Source organism: Oncorhynchus keta, chromosome 19 (genome assembly GCF_023373465.1).
Source record: "Oncorhynchus keta strain PuntledgeMale-10-30-2019 chromosome 19, Oket_V2, whole genome shotgun sequence".
NCBI classification, from domain to species: Eukaryota; Metazoa; Chordata; class Actinopteri; order Salmoniformes; family Salmonidae; genus Oncorhynchus; species Oncorhynchus keta.
This window is the reverse complement of record NC_068439.1, coordinates 10,101,130-10,121,759: the sequence shown is the minus strand read 5'-3', so window position 1 is coordinate 10,121,759 and position 20,630 is coordinate 10,101,130. Positions and strand designations below refer to the sequence as shown.

General features: G+C 45.9%; 1 protein-coding gene across 3 annotated transcripts in view; it reads left to right on the top strand.

Annotated features, from left to right (window-relative positions):
- The window catches only part of LOC118397627 (gamma-aminobutyric acid type B receptor subunit 1-like), a 301,998-nt gene that overhangs the window by 104,449 nt on the left and 176,919 nt on the right, over window positions 1-20,630 (top strand). For all 3 annotated transcript variants that reach the window (XR_008070123.1, XM_052469313.1, XM_052469312.1), the window contains exon 7: window positions 3,254-3,414. Coding sequence is in view for 2 of the 3 variants with exons in the window: in XM_052469313.1 (XP_052325273.1) it covers window positions 3,254-3,414 (161 nt within the window). In the remaining variant the exon portion in view is untranslated. The remainder of the gene's footprint in view (window positions 1-3,253; window positions 3,415-20,630) is intronic.

Below are 20,630 nucleotides of genomic sequence, written 5' to 3'. Positions count from 1 at the left end.
CTTCCTGAATCATTTTATGAGTGAATACAATTGCACTAGAATTGCCATATTTTTTAAATTATGTTTTTGTATATATTTTTTGTAATGTTATTTATATATATACCAAAAAAGTGTTAAACAAATCTAAATACATTTTATATTTGAAATTCTTCAAAGTAGCCACCCTTTGCCTTGGTGACAGCTTTGCACACTCTTGGCATTCTCTCAACCAGCTTCATGAGGTAGTCACCTGGAATGCATTTCCATTAACAGGTGTGCCTTGTTAAAAGTTAATTTGTGACATTTCTTTCCTTCTTAATGCGTTTGAACCAATCAGTTGTGTTGTGACATAGTAGGGGTGGTATACAGAATATTGCCCTATTTGGTAAAAGACCAAGTCCACACTATGGCAAGAACAGCTCAAATAAGCAAAGAGAAAAGACAGTCCATTATTACTTTAAGACACAAAGGTCAGTCAATACAAAACATTTCAAGAACTTTAAAAGTTTCTTCAAGTGCAGTCGCAGAAACCATCAACATCTATGATGAAACTGGCTCTCATGAGGACTACCACATTGCGTGGGCCAAGAAACATAAGCAACAGACCGGTAGAAATCTGTCCTTTGGTCTGATGAGTCCAAATTTGAGATTTCTGGTTCCAACCGCCATGTCTTTGTGAGACACAGAATAGGTGAACGGATGATCTCTGCATGTGTATTTCCCACCGTGAAGCATGGAGTAGGAGGTGTGATGGTGCTTTGCTGGTGACACTGTCAGTAATTTATTTAGAATTCAAGGCACACTTAACCAGCATGGCTACCACAGCATTCTGCAGCGATACTCCATTCCATCTGGTTTGGGCTTAGTGGGACTATAATTTGTTTTTCAACACCTTCAGGTTGTGTAAGGGCTATTAGACCAAGAAGGAGAGTGATGGAGTGCTGCATCAGATGACCTGGCCTCCACAATCACCTGACCTCAACCCAAATGAGATGGTTTGGAATGAGTTGGACCACAGAGTGAAGGAAAAGCAGCCAACCAGTGCTCAGCATATGTGGGAACTCCTTCATGACGGTTGGAAAAGCATTCCCCATGAAGCTGGTTGATAGAATGCCAAGAGTGTGCAAAGGGTGGCTACTTTTAAGCATCTCAAATATAAAATATATTTTGATTTGTTTAACACTTTTTTTGGTTTCTACATGATTCCAAACTTTTGACTGGTACTTTGTATGTATTTAGTAATTTCTTGTTTTGTTTTGTTTTGTTAGACATGTTTGATTTAGGGATGTAAGTAGTTGATTATTTTGTATGATGAATAAATATAAAGTTTAAAAAAAATGTTAAAAAAATAAACTTATAAAAAAAAATGACATAAGAAAGAGTTCCAAACCTCTTTGCCAATAACAGTTCGTTTTCAGTTTTCTCCTCCCCACTCAGACCCGGACAGTCCTAAAGAAATTCTTGCTTGACCATTTTAATTGAAAACAATCACAGTAAGTTAATTGCTACCCAGATAAAAACGGCGCATTGGACCTTTAAAGTTTACAATAAAACATGAAGTAGAACGGTAATTGAGAAGCTCTGTTAAGGGATTGCAAATTCAAAGTGGTTTGTGAAACGGAGAAGGATAGAGCAAAACAACCAACCAACTACCCTCCCTCCCTCCCTCTCTCTCTCTCTCTCTCTCTCTCTCTACCTCTACCTCTCCCTCTCTCTCTCTCTCTCTCTCTCTCTCTCTCTCTCTCTCTCTCTCTCTCTCTCTAACTCTCTCTCTCTCTCTCTCTCTCTCTCTCTCTCTCTCTCTACCTCTCTCTCTCTCTCTCTCTCTCTCTCTCTCTCTCTCTCTCAAAACTCTACCTCTCTCTCTCTCTACCTCTCTCTCTCTCTCTCTCTCTCTCTCTCTCTCTCTCTCCTCTCTCTCTCTCTACCTCTCTCTCTCTCTCTCTCTCTCTCTCTCTCTCTCTCTCTCTCTCTCTCTCTCTCTCTCTCTACCTCCCTCTGTGCTACGTAAACCTGGACCACTGTAATTATTTCCCTCTCTCTGCTGCAGTCGACGGGGAAAAAAAATAACGCTTGGACCTTGTTCACTGTAACACTTACGTTTAACCCGAAACTGCTGTGACCGTTTATTGTGTTGTTTTTAACCGCTGAACCGGGTTCGACTCTTGCTATCTGCTTTACCTGTCGTTTAAAATGCCATCATTCAAATACCGAGTTGACAACACGCGCCTCGTTAACCGGCAGGAATAGACAACTGTGGCATGTTTCTGTATTGCGGCGGTTGATCCTACATAACATGCGCACGACCTAGCGTGCCGTTTTAATTAAATCATAGTGCAATATCTTCCGGGAGAGCAGTGAGTATGTAGGGAATTGGATAGGGCAAGGACAGATGAGTATTTAAAACGAGCACGGTTGAATAGTGTAGGTTACCGTCGGATGTATTCCTATTTCTCTCTAAATTCATTATAATATTTTCTCTCAACATTTCTCTATCTAATTCCCGAGACTTTGCGTCCAGGCGCTCTCAGTGATATAATCTTTTACAGAACCTTGGACAGCGGAAATACTAAACACAAAGAATGGTCGCAGGATACAAATTATGTTCTACCACTGCCAGGTTTTCTGGTGGCTATTCATATCGAGAGAGCAAGTTCAATTAAGAGACTTCCAACCTGCATGTATCGTTAATTGACCTTAGCTGTCTGTTAATTTCAAACGAACTTACTATCAGCCGGGTACTGATTTCGCTAAACCTAAACGGCAAGAGGATATCTACCTGTAAATGATATCCAACTGGATTGATTTATAGGCTACTGTGGATTTGGGTCGTATTATTGTCCGGAGACCAACACATTGTTGAGTTCAAAGAGAGGAATAATAATTTAGAGACAGAAAAGCAGCCTCTTGTGTAGGTTCCTCAGACTGAATAGTAACATTTATTTACAGACGAAAACGACGTTACCCTTCAGTAGAACTAGTGTTGAGAAAGATTGGCTATTTTATGAGGAATAGAAATAGTTTATTTTGTCACGAGAATAAACACACACTTACAAGAGTTCTTCACGCAGCAACAGCAGAACAATATCAGAGGAGCAAAGTCACCAAGACAATTCTCAACCATCAGCGGCATACTACATTTTCTGACACTCTAAAACTTCCACCATGGCGGTGTCCTGTCAAAGTCTACCCGGGGGTCGACGCTCCATCATTGGCAAGACATTGATGTTCGCCTCGCTGACTTTACTCTTCTCTTGGTCCTGCCCGGCTCTAGGCAAGAAGAAGCTCTACATCGGTGCCCTCTTCCCAATGAGCGGAGGCTGGCCCGGGGGCCAAGCATGCCTCCCTTCCGCTCAGATGGCCCTCGACTTGGTGAACAAGAGAACGGATATACTGCCGGAGTACGAACTTGAACTGATCCACTACGATAGCATGGTGAGTAGCCTAGGCTAACCTAACCGCAAAATAAGTGCTTTAACTGCATGATTTATGCGTAAACATCAATTTATCCCATCCAAAGTGTCTGAATTAGGTGGTTAATGGTTATATTAATAATTCAGACTAGATCGTTATTCATATTAGATCAACATTTGATTCATAATGGCTTGTTTTTACTGCAACTTTGTTTTGCTTATATTTGCATAATATGAATACCAAATCTATGTCATGCGTGCCGTAATTTGGATAATAAGTTGTCCTTTGTGAATTCTTTAATTTCCTCAGTTGTTTTTAATGAGCTCCAGTAGACTGTGTTTCTTTGATTCATGTTCTTGAAGAGGCAGGGCAGACTAAGTGAGTTGGAGGCCCCAGGAAGAGGCTAGTAAATGTGTTAACTTAGGTACATTTTCTGTTCAAATTCAATCTGCTTAATTTTTTTATTTTTTTTATCTAACCCACTCTCATAGAGCCTCATTGCTACAGCTTAGAGTAATTGAAATTAAAGTCATTTTTGCAGTCATATATGCACAGGAACTCTGTCAGGGTGGAATAGTCCAACTCTGTCAGGGTGGAATAGACCAACTCTGTCAGGGTGGAATAGTCCAACTCTGTCAGGGTGGAATAGTCCAACTCTGTCAGGGTGGAATAGTCCAACTCAGTCAGGGTGGAATAGACCAACTCTGTCAGGGTGGAATAGTCCAACTCTGTCAGGGTGGAATAGACCAACTCTGTCTGGGTGGAATAGACCAACTCTGTCTGGGTGGAATAGTCCAACTCTGTCAGGGTGGAATAGACCAACTCTGTCGGGGTGGAATAGACCAACTCTGTCAGGGTGGAATAGACCAACTCTGTCAGGGTGGAATAGACCAACTCTGTCAGGGTGGAATAGACCAACTCTGTCTGGGTGGAATAGACCAACTCTGTCTGGGTGGAATAGTCCAACTCTGTCAGGGTGGAATAGTCCAACTCTGTCAGGGTGGAATAGACCAACTCTGTCTGGGTGGAATAGACCAACTCTGTCAGGGTGGAATAGACCAACTCTGTCTGGGTGGAATAGACCAACTCTGTCTGGGTGGAATAGTCCAACTCTGTCTGGGTGGAATAGTCCAACTCTGTCAGGGTGGAATAGACCAACTCTGTCAGGGTGGAATAGACCAACTCTGTCAGGGTGGAATAGACCAACTCTGTCAGGGTGGAATAGACCAACTCTGTCAGGGTGGAATAGTCCAACTCAGTCAGGGTGGAATAGACCAACTCTGTCAGGGTGGAATAGACCAACTCTGTCTGGGTGGAATAGTCCAACTCTGTCAGGGTGGAATAGACCAACTCTGTCTGGGTGGAATAGGGTCAGAATAGACCAACTCTGTCAGGGTGGAATAGACCAACTCTGTCAGGGTGGAGTAGACCAACTCTGTCTGGGTGGAATAGACCAACTCTGTCTGGGTGGAATAGTTCAACTCTGTCTGGGTGGAATAGACCAACTCTGTCAGGGTGGAATAGTCCAACTCTGTCAGGGTGGAATAGTCCAACTCTGTCAGGGTGGAATAGTCCAACTCTGTCTGGGTGGAATAGACCAACTCTGTCTGGGTGGAATAGACCAACTCTGTCTGGGTGGAATAGACCAACTCTGTCAGGGTGGAATAGACCAACTCTGTCAGGGTGGAATAGTCCAACTCTGTCAGGGTGGAATAGTCCAACTCTGTCAGGGTGGAATAGTCCAACTCTGTCAGGGTGGAATAGTCCAACTCTGTCAGGGTGGAATAGACCAACTCTGTCAGGGTGGAATAGACCAACTCTGTCAGGGTGGAATAGACCAACTCTGTCAGGGTGGAATAGTCCAACTCTGTCAGGGTGGAATAGTCCAACTCTGTCAGGGTGGAATAGACCAACTCTGTCAGGGTGGAATAGACCAACTCTGTCTGGGTGGAATAGTCCAACTCTGTCAGGGTGGAATAGACCAACTCTGTCAGGGTGGAATAGACCAACTCTGTCTGGGTGGAATAGACCAACTCTGTCAGGGTGGAATAGTCCAACTCTGTCAGGGTGGAATAGTCCAACTCTGTCAGGGTGGAATAGACCAACTCTGTCAGGGTGGAATAGTCCAACTCTGTCAGGGTGGAATAGACCAACTCTGTCAGGGTGGAATAGTCCAACTCTGTCTGGGTGGAATAGTCCAACTCTGTCAGGGTGGAATAGACCAACTCTGTCAGGGTGGAATAGACCAATAATATATAATAATAATAATATAATAATAATATATTCCATAATAATAATAATAATAGGATTAGAATAGACCAACTCTGTCAGGGTGGAATAGACCAACTCTGTCTGGGTGGAATAGACCAACTCTGTCAGGGTGGAATAGTCCAACTCTGTCAGGGTGGAATAGTCCAACTCTGTCTGGGTGGAATAGACCACCTCTGTCAGGGTAGAATAGACCAACTCTGTCAGGGTGGAATAGACCAACTCTGTCTGGGTGGAATAGTCCAACTCTGTCAGGGTGGAATAGACCAACTCTGTCAGGGTGGAATAGACCAACTCTGTCAGGGTGGAATAGTCCAACTCTGTCAGGGTGGAATAGTCCAACTCTGTCAGGGTGGAATAGACCAACTCTGTCAGGGTGGAATAGAAGAAATATGTCAGGGTGGAATAGTCCAACTCTGTCAGGGTGGAATAGTCCAACTCTGTCAGGGTGGAATAGTCCAACTCTGTCAGGGTGGAATAGTCCAACTCTGTCAGGGTGGAATAGTCCAACTCTGTCTGGGTGGAATAGTCCAACTCTGTCAGGGTGGAATAGTCCAACTCTGTCAGGGTGGAATAGACCAACTCTGTCAGGGTGGAATAGACCAACTCTGTCAGGGTGGAATAGACCAACTCTGTCTGGGTGGAATAGTCCAACTCTGTCTGGGTGGAATAGACCAACTCTGTCAGGGTGGAATAGACCAACTTGTCAGGGTGGAATAGTCCTACTCTGTCTGGGCGGAATAGACCAACTCTGTCAGGGTGGAATAGACCAACTCTGTCAGGGTGGAATAGTCCAACTCTGTCAGGGTGGAATAGACCAACTCTGTCAGGGTGGAATAGACCAACTCTGTCTGGGTGGAATAGACCAACTCTGTCAGGGTGGAATAGACCAACTCTGTCAGGGTGGAATAGTCCAACTCTGTCAGGGTGGAATAGTCCAACTCTGTCTGGGTGGAATAGACCAACTCTGTCAGGGTGGAATAGTCCAACTCTGTCAGGGTGGAATAGTCCAACTCTGTCAGGGTGGAATAGACCAACTCTGTCTGGGTGGAATAGACCAACACAGTCAGTGTGGAATAGTACAACTCTGTCAGGGTGGAATAGTATAACTCTTTCAGGGTGGAATAGACCACCTATGTCTGGGTGGAATAGACTAACTCTGTCTGGGTGGAATAGACCAACTCTGTCACGGTGGAATAGACCAACTCTGTCAGTGTGGAATAGTCCAACTTTGTTAGGGTGTAATATTCCAACTCTGTCAGGTTGCAATAGACCAACTCTGTCTGGGTGGAATAGACCAACTCTGTCAGGGTGAAATAGCCCAACTCTCTCTGGGTGGAATAGTGCAACTCTGTCAGGGTGGAATAGACCACCTATGTCAGGGGGGAATAGACCAACTCTGTCTGGGTGGAATAGACCAACTCTGTCAGGGTGGAATAGTCCAACTCTGTCAGGGTGGAATAGTCCAACTCTGTCAGGGTGGAATAGACTAACTCTGTCAGGGTGGAATAGACCAACTCTGTCAGGGTGGAATAGTCCAACTCTGTCAGGGTGGAATAGTCCAACTCTGTCAGGGTGGAATAGTCCAACTCTGTCAGGGTGGAATAGACCAACTCTGTCAGGGTGGAATAGACCAACTCTGTCAGGGTGGAATAGTCCAACTCTGTCAGGGTGGAATAGTCCAACTCTGTCAGGGTGGAATAGTCCAACTCTGTCAGGGTGGAATAGTCCAACTCTGTCAGGGTGGAATAGACCAACTGTCTGGGTGGAATAGACCAACTCTGTCAGGGTGGAATAGACCAACTCTGTCAGGGTGGAATAGACCAACTCTGTCAGGGTGGAATAGACCAACTCTGTCAGGGTGGAATAGACCAACTCTGTCAGGGTGGAATAGACCAACTCTGTCTGGGTGGAATAGACCAACTCTGTCAGGGTGGAATAGACCAACTCTGTCTGGGTGGAATAGACCAACTCTGTCAGGGTGGAATAGTCCAACTCTGTCAGGGTGGAATAGACCAACTCTGTCAGGGTGGAATAGACCAACTCTGTCTGGGTGGAATAGTCCAACTCTGTCAGGGTGGAATAGTCCAACTCTGTCAGGGTGGAATAGACCAACTCTGTCAGGGTGGAATAGTCCAACTCTGTCAGGGTGGAATAGGTCAGGGTGGAATAGTCCAACTCTGTCAGGGTGGAATAGTCCAACTCTGTCAGGGTGGAATAGTCCAACTCTGTCAGGGTGGAATAGACCAACTCTGTCAGGGTGGAATAGTCCAACTCTGTCTGGGTGGAATAGTCCAACTCTGTCTTGGTGGAATAGTCCAACTCTGTCAGGGTGGAATAGTCCAACTCTGTCAGGGTGGAATAGACCAACTCTGTCAGGGTGGAATAGACCAACTCTGTCAGGGTGGAATAGTCCAACTCTGTCTGGGTGGAATAGACCAACTCTGTCAGGGTGGAATAGACCAACTCTGTCAGGGTGGAATAGTCCAACTCTGTCAGGGTGGAATAGACCAACTCTGTCTGGGTGGAATAGACCAACTCTGTCAGGGTGGAATAGACCAACTCTGTCTGGGTGGAATAGACCAACTCTGTCAGGGTGGAATAGACCAACTCTGTCAGGGTGGAATAGTCCAACTCTGTCTGGGTGGAATAGACCAACTCTGTCAGGGTGGAATAGACCAACTCTGTCAGGGTGGAATAGACCAACTCTGTCAGGGTGGAATAGTCCAACTCTGTCAGGGTGGAATAGACCAACTCTGTCTGGGTGGAATAGACCAACTCTGTCTGGGTGGAATAGACCAACTCTGTCTGGGTGGAATAGACCAACTCTGTCAGGGTGGAATAGTCCAACTCTGTCAGGGTGGAATAGTCCAACTCTGTCTGGGTGGAATAGACCAACTCTGTCAGGGTGGAATAGACCAACTCTGTCAGGGTGGAATAGACCAACTCTGTCAGGGTGGAATAGTCCAACTCTGTCAGGGTGGAATAGACCAACTCTGTCTGGGTGGAATAGACCAACTCTGTCAGGGTGGAATAGTCTCTGTCTGGGTGGAATAGTCCAACTCTGTCAGGGTGGAATAGTCCAACTCTGTCAGGGTGGAATAGACCAACTCTGTCTGGGTGGAATAGTCCAACTCTGTCAGGGTGGAATAGACCAACTCTGTCTGGGTGGAATAGACCAACTCTGTCAGGGTGGAATAGACCAACTCTGTCTGGGTGGAATAGACCAACTCTGTCTGGGTGGAATAGTCCAACTCTGTCAGGGTGGAATAGACCAACTCTGTCAGGGTGGAATAGTCCAACTCTGTCTGGGTGGAATAGTCCAACTCTGTCTTGGTGGAATAGTCCAACTCTGTCAGGGTGGAATAGTCCAACTCTGTCAGGGTGGAATAGACCAACTCTGTCAGGGTGGAATAGTCCAACTCTGTCAGGGTGGAATAGTCCAACTCTGTCTGGGTGGAATAGACCAACTCTGTCAGGGTGGAATAGTCCAACTCTGTCAGGGTGGAATAGTCCAACTCTGTCAGGGTGGAATAGACCAACTCTGTCAGGGTGGAATAGACCAACTCTGTCAGGGTGGAATAGACCAACTCTGTCAGGGTGGAATAGACCAACTCTGTCAGGGTGGAATAGACCAACTCTGTCAGGGTGGAATAGACCAACTCTGTCAGGGTGGAATAGACCAACTCTGTCAGGGTGGAATAGACCAACTCTGTCAGGGTGGAATAGACCCAAACTCTGTCAGGGTGGAATGTAGTCCTCTGTCACTCTGTCAGGGTGGAATAGACCAACTCTGTCTGGGTGGAATAGACCAACTCTGTCTGGGTGGAATAGACCAACTCTGTCTGGGTGTCTTGAATAGACCAACTCTGTCAGGGTGGAATAGTCCAACTCTGTCAGGGTGGAATAGTCCAACTCTGTCTGGGTGGAATAGACCAAATCTGTCTGGGTGGAATAGACCAACTCTGTCAGGTGGAATAGACCAACTCTGTCAGGGTGGAATAGACTCTGTCAGGGTGGAATAGACCAACTCTGTCAGGGTGGAATAGACCAACTCTGTCAGGGTGGAATAGACCAACTCTGTCTGGGTGGAATAGACCAACTCTGTCAGGGTGGAATAGTCCAACTCTGTCTGGGTGGAATAGACCAACTCTGTCTGGGTGGAATAGTCCAACTCTGTCTGGGTGGAATAGTCCAACTCTCTCAGTGTTGAATAGACCAACTCTGTCAGGATGGAATAGACCAACTCTGTCAGGATGGAATAGACCAACTCTGTCTGGGTGGAATAGACCAACTCTGTCAGGGTGGAATAGACCAACTCTGTCAGGGTGGAATAGTCCAACTCTGTCAGGGTGGAATAGTCCAACTCTGTCTGGGTGGAATAGACCAACTCTGTCAGGGTGGAATAGACCAACTCTGTCAGGGTGGAATAGACCAACTCTGTCAGGGTGGAATAGTCCAACTCTGTCAGGGTGGAATAGTCCAACTCTGTCTGGGTGGAATAGACCAACTCTGTCTGGGTGGAATAGACCAACTCTGTCTGGGTGGAATAGACCAACTCTGTCAGGGTGGAATAGTCCAACTCTGTCTGGGTGGAATAGACCAACTCTGTCAGGGTGGAATAGACCAACTCTGTCAGGGTGGAATAGACCAACTCTGTCAGGGTGGAATAGTCCAACTCTGTCAGGGTGGAATAGTCCAACTCTGTCAGGGTGGAATAGTCCAACTCTGTCAGGGTGGAATAGTCCAACTCTGTCAGGGTGGAATAGTCCAACTCTGTCTGGGTGGAATAGTCCAACTCTGTCAGGGTGGAATAGACCAACTCTGTCTGGGTGGAATAGACCAACTCTGTCAGGGTGGAATAGACCAACTCTGTCAGGGTGGAATAGACCAACTCTGTCAGGGTGGAATAGACCAACTCTGTCTCCAACTCTGTCTGGGTGGAATAGACCAACTCTGTCTGGGTGGAATAGGGTGGAATAGTCCAACTCTGTCAGGGTGGAATAGACCAACTCTGTCAGGGTGGAATAGACCAACTCTGTCAGGGTGGAATAGACCAACTCTGTCAGGGTGGAATAGACCAACTCTGTCAGGGTGGAATAGACCAACTCTGTCAGGGTGGAATAGTCCAACTCTGTCAGGGTGGAATAGTCCAACTCTGTCTGGGTGGAATAGACCAACTCTGTCAGGGTGGAATAGACCAACTCTGTCAGGGTGGAATAGACCAACTCTGTCAGGGTGGAATAGACCAACTCTGTCTGGGTGGAATAGACCAACTCTGTCAGGGTGGAATAGACCAACTCTGTCAGGGTGGAATAGTCCAACTCTGTCTGGGTGGAATAGACCAACTCTGTCAGGGTGGAATAGACCAACTCTGTCAGGGTGGAATAGTCCAACTCTGTCAGGGTGGAATAGTCCAACTCTGTCTGGGTGGAATAGACCAACTCTGTCAGGGTGGAATAGACCAACTCTGTCTGGGTGGAATAGACCAACTCTGTCAGGGTGGAATAGTCCAACTCTGTCAGGGTGGAATAGACCAACTCTGTCAGGGTGGAATAGTCCAACTCTGTCTGGGTGGAATAGTCCAACTCTGTCAGGGTGGAATAGACCAACTCTGTCAGGGTGGAATAGACCAACTCTGTCAGGGTGGAATAGACCAACTCTGTCTGGGTGGAATAGTCCAACTCTGTCAGGGTGGAATAGTCCAACTCTGTCAGGGTGGAATAGACCAACTCTGTCAGGGTGGAATAGACCAACTCTGTCAGGGTGGAATAGACCAACTCTGTCAGGGTGGAATAGACCAACTCTGTCAGGGTGGAATAGTCCAACTCTGTCAGGGTGGAATAGTCCAACTCTGTCTGGGTGGAATAGTCCAACTCTGTCTGGGTGGAATAGTCCAACTCTGTCAGGGTGGAATAGACCAACTCTGTCAGGGTGGAATAGACCAACTCTGTCAGGGTGGAATAGTCCAACTCTCTCAGGGTGGAATAGTCCAACTCTGTCTGGGTGGAATAGTCCAACTCTGTCTGGGTGGAATAGACCAACTCTGTCTGGGTGGAATAGACCAACTCAGTCAGGGTGGAATAGTCCAACTCAGTCAGGGTGGAATAGTCCAACTGTCAGGGTGGAATAGACCAACTGTCTGGGTGGAATAGACCAACTCTGTCTGGGTGGAATAGACCAACTCTGTCTGGGTGGAATAGACCAACTCTGTCTGGGTGGAATAGTCCAACTCTGTCTGGGTGGAATAGTCCAACTCTGTCAGGGTGGAATAGTCCAACTCTGTCAGGGTGGAATAGTCCAACTCTGTCTGGGTGGAATAGTCCAACTCTGTCAGGGTGGAATAGTCCAACTCTGTCAGGGTGGAATAGAACCAACTCTGTCAGGGTGGAATAGTCCAACTCTGTCTGGGTGGAATAGTCCAACTCTGTCAGGGTGGAATAGTCCAACTCTGTCAGGGTGGAATAGACCAAGTCTGTCAGGGTGGAATAGACCAAGTCTGTCAGGGTGGAATAGACCAACTCTGTCAGGGTGGAATAGTCCAACTCTGTCTGGGTGGAATATACCAACTATGTCAGGGTGGAATAGTCCAACTCTGCCAGGATGGAATCGACCAACTCTGTCAGGGTGGAATAGTCCAACTCAGTCAGGATGGAATAGACCAACTGTCAGGGTGGAATAGACCAACTGTCTGGGTGGAATAGACCAACTCTGTCTGGGTGGAATAGACCAACTCTGTCTGGGTGGAATAAACCAACTGTCTGGGTGGAATAGACCAACTGTCTGGGTGGAATAGACCAACTGTCTGGGTGGAATAGACCAACTCTGTCTGGGTGGAATAGTCCAACTCTCTTAGGGTGGAATAGTCCAACTCTGTCTGGGTGGAATAGTCCAACTCTGTCTGGGTGGAATAGTCCAACTCTCTCAGTGTTGAATAGACCAACTCTGTCAGGGTGGAATAGTCCAACTCTCTCAGGGTGGAATAGTCCAACTCTGTCTGGGTGGAATAGACAAACTCTGTCAGAATGGAATAGACCAACTCTGTCAGGGTGGAATAGACCAACTGTGTCAGGGTGGAATAGTCCAACTCAGTCAGGGTGGAATAGACCAACTGTCTGGGTGGAATAGACCAACTGTCTGGGTGGAATAGACCAACTCTGTCAGGGTGGAATAGACCAACCCAGTCAGGGTGGAATAGTCCAACTCAGTCAGGGTGGAATAGACCAACTGTCAGGGTGGAATAGACCAACTGTCTGGGTGGAATAGACCAACTCTGTCTGGGTGGAATAGACCAACTCTGTCAGGGTGGAATAGACCAACTGTCTGGGTGGAATAGGCCAACTCTGTCAGGGTGGAATAGTCCAACTCTGTCAGGGTGGAATAGTCCAACTCTGTCAGGGTGGGAAAGTTCAACTCTGTCAGGGTGGAATAGTCCAACTCTGTCAGGGTGGAATAGTCCAACTCTGTCAGGGGGGAATAGTCCAACTCTGTCTGGATGGAATAGTCCAACTCTGTCAGGGGGGAATAGTGGGGTCCTTGAGTAGAGCATGGGAGGGAAGCGGGAGAAATTATATTAAAACAATTATTATAAGCATTTTTTAAAATTTATTATGCTCACTTGGGCCCTTGATGATGTGAGGCCTGAGGCCTCTTCTGTTTAATGGTAAGTACGCCACTGCTAAGACGGATTTATTCATTTAATTAATTAATTCAACCTTTATTTACCTGGGCAAGTCAGTTAAGAACAAATTCTTATTTTCAATGAAGGCCTACCAAAATGACAAAGGCCTCCAGTGGGGACAGGGGCTGGGATATATATATATATATATTTTTATTATAATTTAAACAAAAATATATAGGACAAAACACACATCACGACAAGAGAGACAACACAACACTACATAAAGAGAGACCTGAGATAACAACACAGCATGGTAGCAACACTAATGCACTCAGTAGAACATGAATCTTATGAGCAACGTACATCGTTATGTAGCCTGTGTTATTCTGTTGGACCAGGAATTTGACCTGGGAAATGGTATTGTCAAAGATAAACAGAATGTCGGGGAGCATTGATGGGACTGCTGTCTGCATTGACATATTACCATCCTCAGCCCTAATGACAAGACAAGTGCTGTCTATTGAAGTCTGGTCTAACCTCAAACCTCCATGTTCTTCAATCTCTATTTACTTTCACTCAGTCCACCCCCCCCCTCGTCTCTCTTGCTCTCTCTCTTTTTCTCTCTCTCTCTCTCTCTCTCTCTACCATTCCGCCTCTTCCTCCCACCTGCGTCCCTCTTCCCCTTCACGTGGGAGAGATGCCAACACACGACCACACTCACAGTCTGTTAATAGTTATATGCACTGTGACTGGCTGGTGCTCCAATGAGCATTGCTCTGATTGGTTGAAACTGCCCTGCATCGGAACCTTAATTCAAAAGACTGGGGGGGCGGGTGTAAAAAAAGGAAGGGGGGGTTAGAGATTGGCATGACAACAGTAACCAAGACAACTGCAGTTCAAACAAACAAAGAACTACAGACTTCTCACCAAGAAAATGGAAAGATTGTGCACTTGAACTGAGAAACAGATGGACGGTGAGATGATGTGAGCCCGTTCGTTTTGTGAGACTCCTATTGAGTGTTCAGTGTAGTTAGCCAAATGGAAGAAGTGCCTTTTGGTCGGGTCAGTCTTCCATCATAGGCACTTACAAAGTGTCTTCCCGGTTGGCTGCAGCTCAGTTGGTAGAGCATGGCGCTTGTAACGCCAGGGTAGTGGGTTCGATTCCCGGGACCACCCATACGTAGAATGTATGCACACATGACTGTAAGTCGCTTTGGATAAAAGCGTCTGCTAAATGGCATATATTATATATTATGAGGAGTAGTTGACCCCCCTGTGGAACTGAGCTCTAATGAATCTGGCGACTGATTGGGGATTCAACACCACGGGCAGCGACACTGCTAATCACGTGACAAAGTGCCTGTGTCTGCCTCTCAAATGGCTCCCTATTACTTATATAGTGCACTATGTACTGTATGGCTCATGGTGTAAAGTTAGTGTACTATATAGGGACTAGGGTGCCATTTGGGAGACAGCCCGTGTCATTATCAGGAGGCAAATCAACCAGGAAATATTTCTTCCTTCTCACTAGCGAATACGGTTATTCCCCAAACCTTACGCTGGAACTTTACAAATGCTCATTAAATATCCACCCAGGCCCTATGTTCAATAAAGTTGAAGTCACATCCCCAGTGTGTGTGAGGAGGAGGGGGGGGGGGATGTGGATGGGGATGGGGGTCCTGATTTCCCCAAAGTGTCAGGGTTAGATCAGTGAGAACACTCCCCATGACTATAGCTCCGGATTAGTGTCGCTTTTTGAATTACACAGATATTTATTTGATTTGGTTGGTTAGTTTTAGGGCGCAATAGCAATGAGGAATACAATCATGTCTAAAGGCTACATTTATTTCTAAGTGTAGGGTGGATGGAATTGTATTTCTAATTTGTAAGTTGCAGTTTTATTTTTGTGAGTACAGGATTGATGGGTTTACGCTCCACACAGGGCCTGCATATAACCTTAATCATAATACCTCTACCATCTCTTGCGCTCGCTCGCTCGCTCGCTCGCTCACCCACACACACACACACACTAGGCCTCCATTACCTTTACTAGACTAGGTGCTGCTGTATAGCTGCACAGCTGTTTTACAGCCTCCTGACCAGTCCTCTCTACGCTCGCATTAACATCTGCTAACCATGTGTATGTGACAAATAAATTTGATGTGATTTGATTTGATATCTTGAGATGTTACTTCACTATATCCACATAATTATCCTTCCTCATGACGCTACCTATTTTGTGAAGTGCACCAGTCCCTCCTGCAGCAAAGCACCCCCACAACATGACACTGCCACCCCCGTGCTTCACGGTTGGGATGGTGTTCTTCAGCTTGCAAGCCTCCCCCTTTTTCCTCCAAACATAACGATGGTCATTATGGCCAAACAGTTCTAATTTTGTTTCATCAGACCAGAGGACATTTCTCCAAAAAGTACGATCTTTGTCCCCATGTGCAGTTGCAAACCGTAGTCTGGCTTTTTTATGGCGGTTTTGGAGCAGTGGCTTCTTCCTTGCTGAGCGGCTTTTCAGGTTATGTTGATATAGGACTCGTTTTACTGTGAATATAGATACTTTTGTACCTGATTCCTCCAGCATCTTCACAAGGTCCATTACTGTTGTTCTGGGATTGATTTGCACTTTTCGCCTCAAAGTATGTTCATCTCTAGGAGACAGAACGCGTCTTCTTCCTGAGCGGTGTGACGGCTACGTGGTCCAATGGTGTTTATACTTGCGTACTATTGTTTGTACAGATGAACGTGGTACCTTCAGGCATTTGGAAATTGCTCCCAAGGATGAACTAGACTTGTGGAGGTCTACAATTTATTTTTCTGAGGTCTTGGCTGATTTCTTTTGATTTTCCCATGACGTCAAGCAAAGAGGCATTGAGTTTGAAGGTAGGCCTTGAAATATATCCACAGGTACACCTCCAATTGACTCAAATGATGTCAATTAGCCTATCAGAAGCTTCTAAAGCCATGACATTATTTTCTGGAATTGTTCAAGCTGTTTAAAGGCACAGTCAACTTAGTGTATTTAAACTTCTGACCCACTGGAATTGCGATAAAGTGAATTATAAGTGAAATAATCTGTCTGTAAACAATTGTTGGAAAAATTACTTGTGTCATGCATAAAGTAGATGTCCTAACCGACTTCCCAAAGTTTGTTTAACAAGAAATTTGCGGAGTGGTTGAAAAACGAGTTTTAATGACTCCAACCTAAGTGCATGTAAACTTACAACTTCAACTGTACATATCTACCTCAATTACCTCGTACCCCTGCATATCGGCTCAGTACTCGTACCCCTGCATATCGACTCAGTACTCGTACCCCTGCATATTGACTCAGTACTCATACCCCTGCACATCGACTCAGTACTCGTACCCCTGCATATCGACTCAGTACTCGTACCCCTGCATTTCGACTCAGTACTCGTACCCCTGCATATCAACTCAGTACTCGTACCCCTGCATATCAACGCAGTACTCGTACCCCTGCATATCGACTCAGTACTCGTACCCCTGCATATCGACTCAGTACTCGTACCCCTGCATATCGACTCAGTACTCGTACCCCTGCATATCGACTCAGTACTCGTACCCCTGCATATCGACTCAGTACTCGTACCCCTGCATATTGACTCAGTACTCGTACCCCTGCATATTGACTCAGTACTCGTACCCCTGCATATCGACTCAGTACTCGTACCCCTGCATATTGACTCAGTACTCGTACCCCTGCATATCGACTCAGTACTCGTACCCCTGCATATCGACTCAGTACTCGTACCCCTGCATATCGACTCAGTACTCGTACCCCTGCATATCGACTCAGTACTCGTACCCCTGCATATCGACTCAGTACTCATACCCCTGCACATTGACTCAGTACTCATACCCCTGCATATCGACTCAGTACTCATACCCCTGCATATCGACTCAGTACTCATACCCCTGCATATCGACTCAGTACTCATACCCCTGCATATCGACTCAGTACTCATACCCCTGCATATTGACTCAGTACTCATACCCCTGCATATCGACTCAGTACTCATACCCCTGCATATTGACTCAGTACTCATACCCTGTGTATATAGTTATCGTTACTCATTGTGTATTTATTATTACAAGTTTTACTTTTCTGTTATTCCTCTATTTTCCTTTTCTTTGCTTTGTTGGGAAGGAAGCATTTCCCTGTTAAAGGGATATTTTGCGTTTTAGCATGTTAGACCTCATTTTCCGCTCACTGATAATGTTGAAGCCACCTCCAGACAGTTGTTTTGGTCAAAGTTCCATTCCTGACATTTCTTTGGCCTGGCTTAGTTGCTTTGCATGAGCCATATAGTGGTGGTGGCTCACCCAAGAACGTGCTTCAAAATGTCTCCACGTAAAATTCTAAAGACAATTTTGTTTTCGGGGAGGCCTGTGAAAAATGTGATTGTTTTTTTCTTTAAACCTCCACAACTGTTATTTTGAAGAAAACGGATTAGCTACATCAGCTAGATGTCACTAGCTAGGATAGGGATAAGGATACGGATAGATGTCACTAGCTAGGACAGGGATAAGGATATGAAGAGCCTTGATGTCACTAGCTAGGATAGGGATAAGGATACGGATAGATGTCACTAGCTAGGACAGGGATAAGGATACAGATAGATGTCACTAGCTAGGACAGGGATAAGGATATGGATATATGTCACTAGCTAGGATAGGGATAAGGATACGGATAGATGTCACTAGCTAGGACAGGGATAAGGATATGGAGAGCCTAGATGTCACTAGCTAGGATAGGGATAAGGATATGGATAGATGTTATTATGTCACTAGCTAGGACAGGGATAAGGATATGGAGAGCCTAGATGTCACTAGCTAGGATAGTGATAAGGATATGGATAGATGTCACTAGCTAGGACAGGGATAAGGATATGGAGAGCCTAGATGTCATTAGCTAGGGCAGGGATAAGGATATGGAGAGCCTAGATGTCGCTAGCTAGGTTGGGATAAGGATACGGATAGATGTCACTAGCTAGGTTGGGATAAGGATATGGAGAGCCTAGATGTCACTAGCTAGGGCAGGGATAAGGATATGGAGAGCCTAGATGTCACTAGCTAGGACAGGGATAAGGATATGGAGAGCCTAGATGTCACTAGCTAGGATAGGCATAAGGATACGAAGAGCCTTGATGTCACTAGCTAGGATAGGCATAAGGATACGAAGAGCCTTGATGTCACTAGCTAGGATAGGGATAAGGATACGAAGAGCCTTGATGTCACTAGCTAGGACAGGGATAAGGATACGGATAGATGTCACTAGCTATGACAGGGATAAGGATATGGAGAGCCTTGATGTCACTAGCTATGACAGGGATAAGTACTCATATAGACGACGCAAAGTTTGGAAAATGTCTAAGTATGCGACGTTCGTCTCGCAGCGGATCCTTCAACCACAAGGGGGGCGTTTTGTCTCCGCGCCGTTGTGGCCGTTCCCATTGAAATACATGACATCTGGCACAACATCATTTGTTGCTTATGGGAAATGTGAATGAGACTTCAGTCTCCACCTGTTGTTTACAAGGCATGTGACAAATAAAATGTTATTTAATTTGATCATAGCCCCTCTTTCTCTCTCTCTCTCATTCTCTCTCTCTCTCTCATTCCCTCTCTCCCTCTCAGCTAGGCCTCCATGACATTCATCATAGCCCGTCTGACAGCAACATTTAAAGATGGTTTATAGGCGGTTTGTTTTTTATTGACTTTTGTGACCCCCTATAAAATAATCTGATATATTTAAAGGCCTCCTGCACTGTCAAGCCATTTTCAAATAGTCTACATCAGAGAATGAACGGGATTCTATATTCATAAAGTGTTCTTCTCTAGCCAATTCATACGAATAATGGAAAGTCTACGCCGCTCTCAGCGAAGGAAAATAATCGTGCCGTTCCCGTCCAGATGAGTCTTTACGATGCCGCTGATACTTCATCCAAATATTTAACAGCTGCTTGTAGGATTCTTAACATTCAGAGCATTCTAAAAATTCCTAAAGTCAACGATAGTGCCTGTGTCTCTCGCTGTCTCTCTCTCTCTCTCTGTCTCTGCCCTTCACTCAGGCAAGCAGTGGCGCTCCATCCTATACAGTTGAAAATACAACTGTAGCCGATGCTTGTGTGTTGTCGGGTGAGCTCAATTTCATGCGTTTGGTCCCAGCTGCATAGTTCATGGAACGGAAGCCCCTTGCACGGCCTCCCCTGGGTCTGTAGGAGCAATGGAGAGCAGCCCTCAGTAGGAGGGTAAACCATTTTGCTGATGGTCTCGATGGAATCTAGGGAGCTGCACCAGCAGGGATGCATAATCCCCAAACACGCCGCTACTCAACAAGTCCCAAACAAAACCCAAACACACCACTGACTCAACAATCCCCAAACAAACCACTGACTCAACAATCCCCAAACACGCCGCTGACTCAACAATCCCCAAACAAACCACTGACTCAACAAGCCCCAAACACACCACTGACTCAACAAGTTCCAAACAAAACCCAAACACACCACTGACTCAACAATCCCCAAACAAACCACTGACTCAACAATCCCCAAACACGCCGCTGACTCAACAAGTCCCAAACAAAACCCAAACAAACCACTGACTCAACAATCCCCAAACACGCCGCTGACTCAACAAGTCCCAAACACACCACTGACTCAACAATCCCCAAACACACCACTGACCCAACAAGCCCCAAACACACCACTGACTCAACAAGCCCCAAACACACCACTGACTCAACAATCCCGAAAACAAAACCCAAACACACCACTTACTCAACAAGCCCCAAACAAAACCCAAACACACCACTGACTCAACAACCCCAAACACACCACTGACTCAACAATCCACAAACAAATCACTGACCCAACAAGCCCCAAACACACCACTGACTCAACAAGCCCCAAACACACCACTGACTCAACAAGCCCCAAACACACCACTGACTCAACAAGCCCCAAACACACCACTGACTCAACAAGTTCCAAACAAACCACTGACTCAACAAGCCCCAAACACACCACTGACTCAACAAGCCCCAAACAAGTTCCAAACAAACCACTGACTCAACAAGCCCCAAACACACCATTGACTCAACAAGCCCCAAACAAACCACTGACTCAACAAGCCCCAAACAAACCACTGACTCAACAAGCCCCAAACACACCATTGACTCAACAAGCCCCAAACAAGACCCAAACAAACCACTGACTCAACAAGCCCCAAACACACCACTGACTCAACAATCCCGAAAACAAAACCCAAACACACCACTGACTCAACAAGCCCCAAACAAAACCCAAACAAA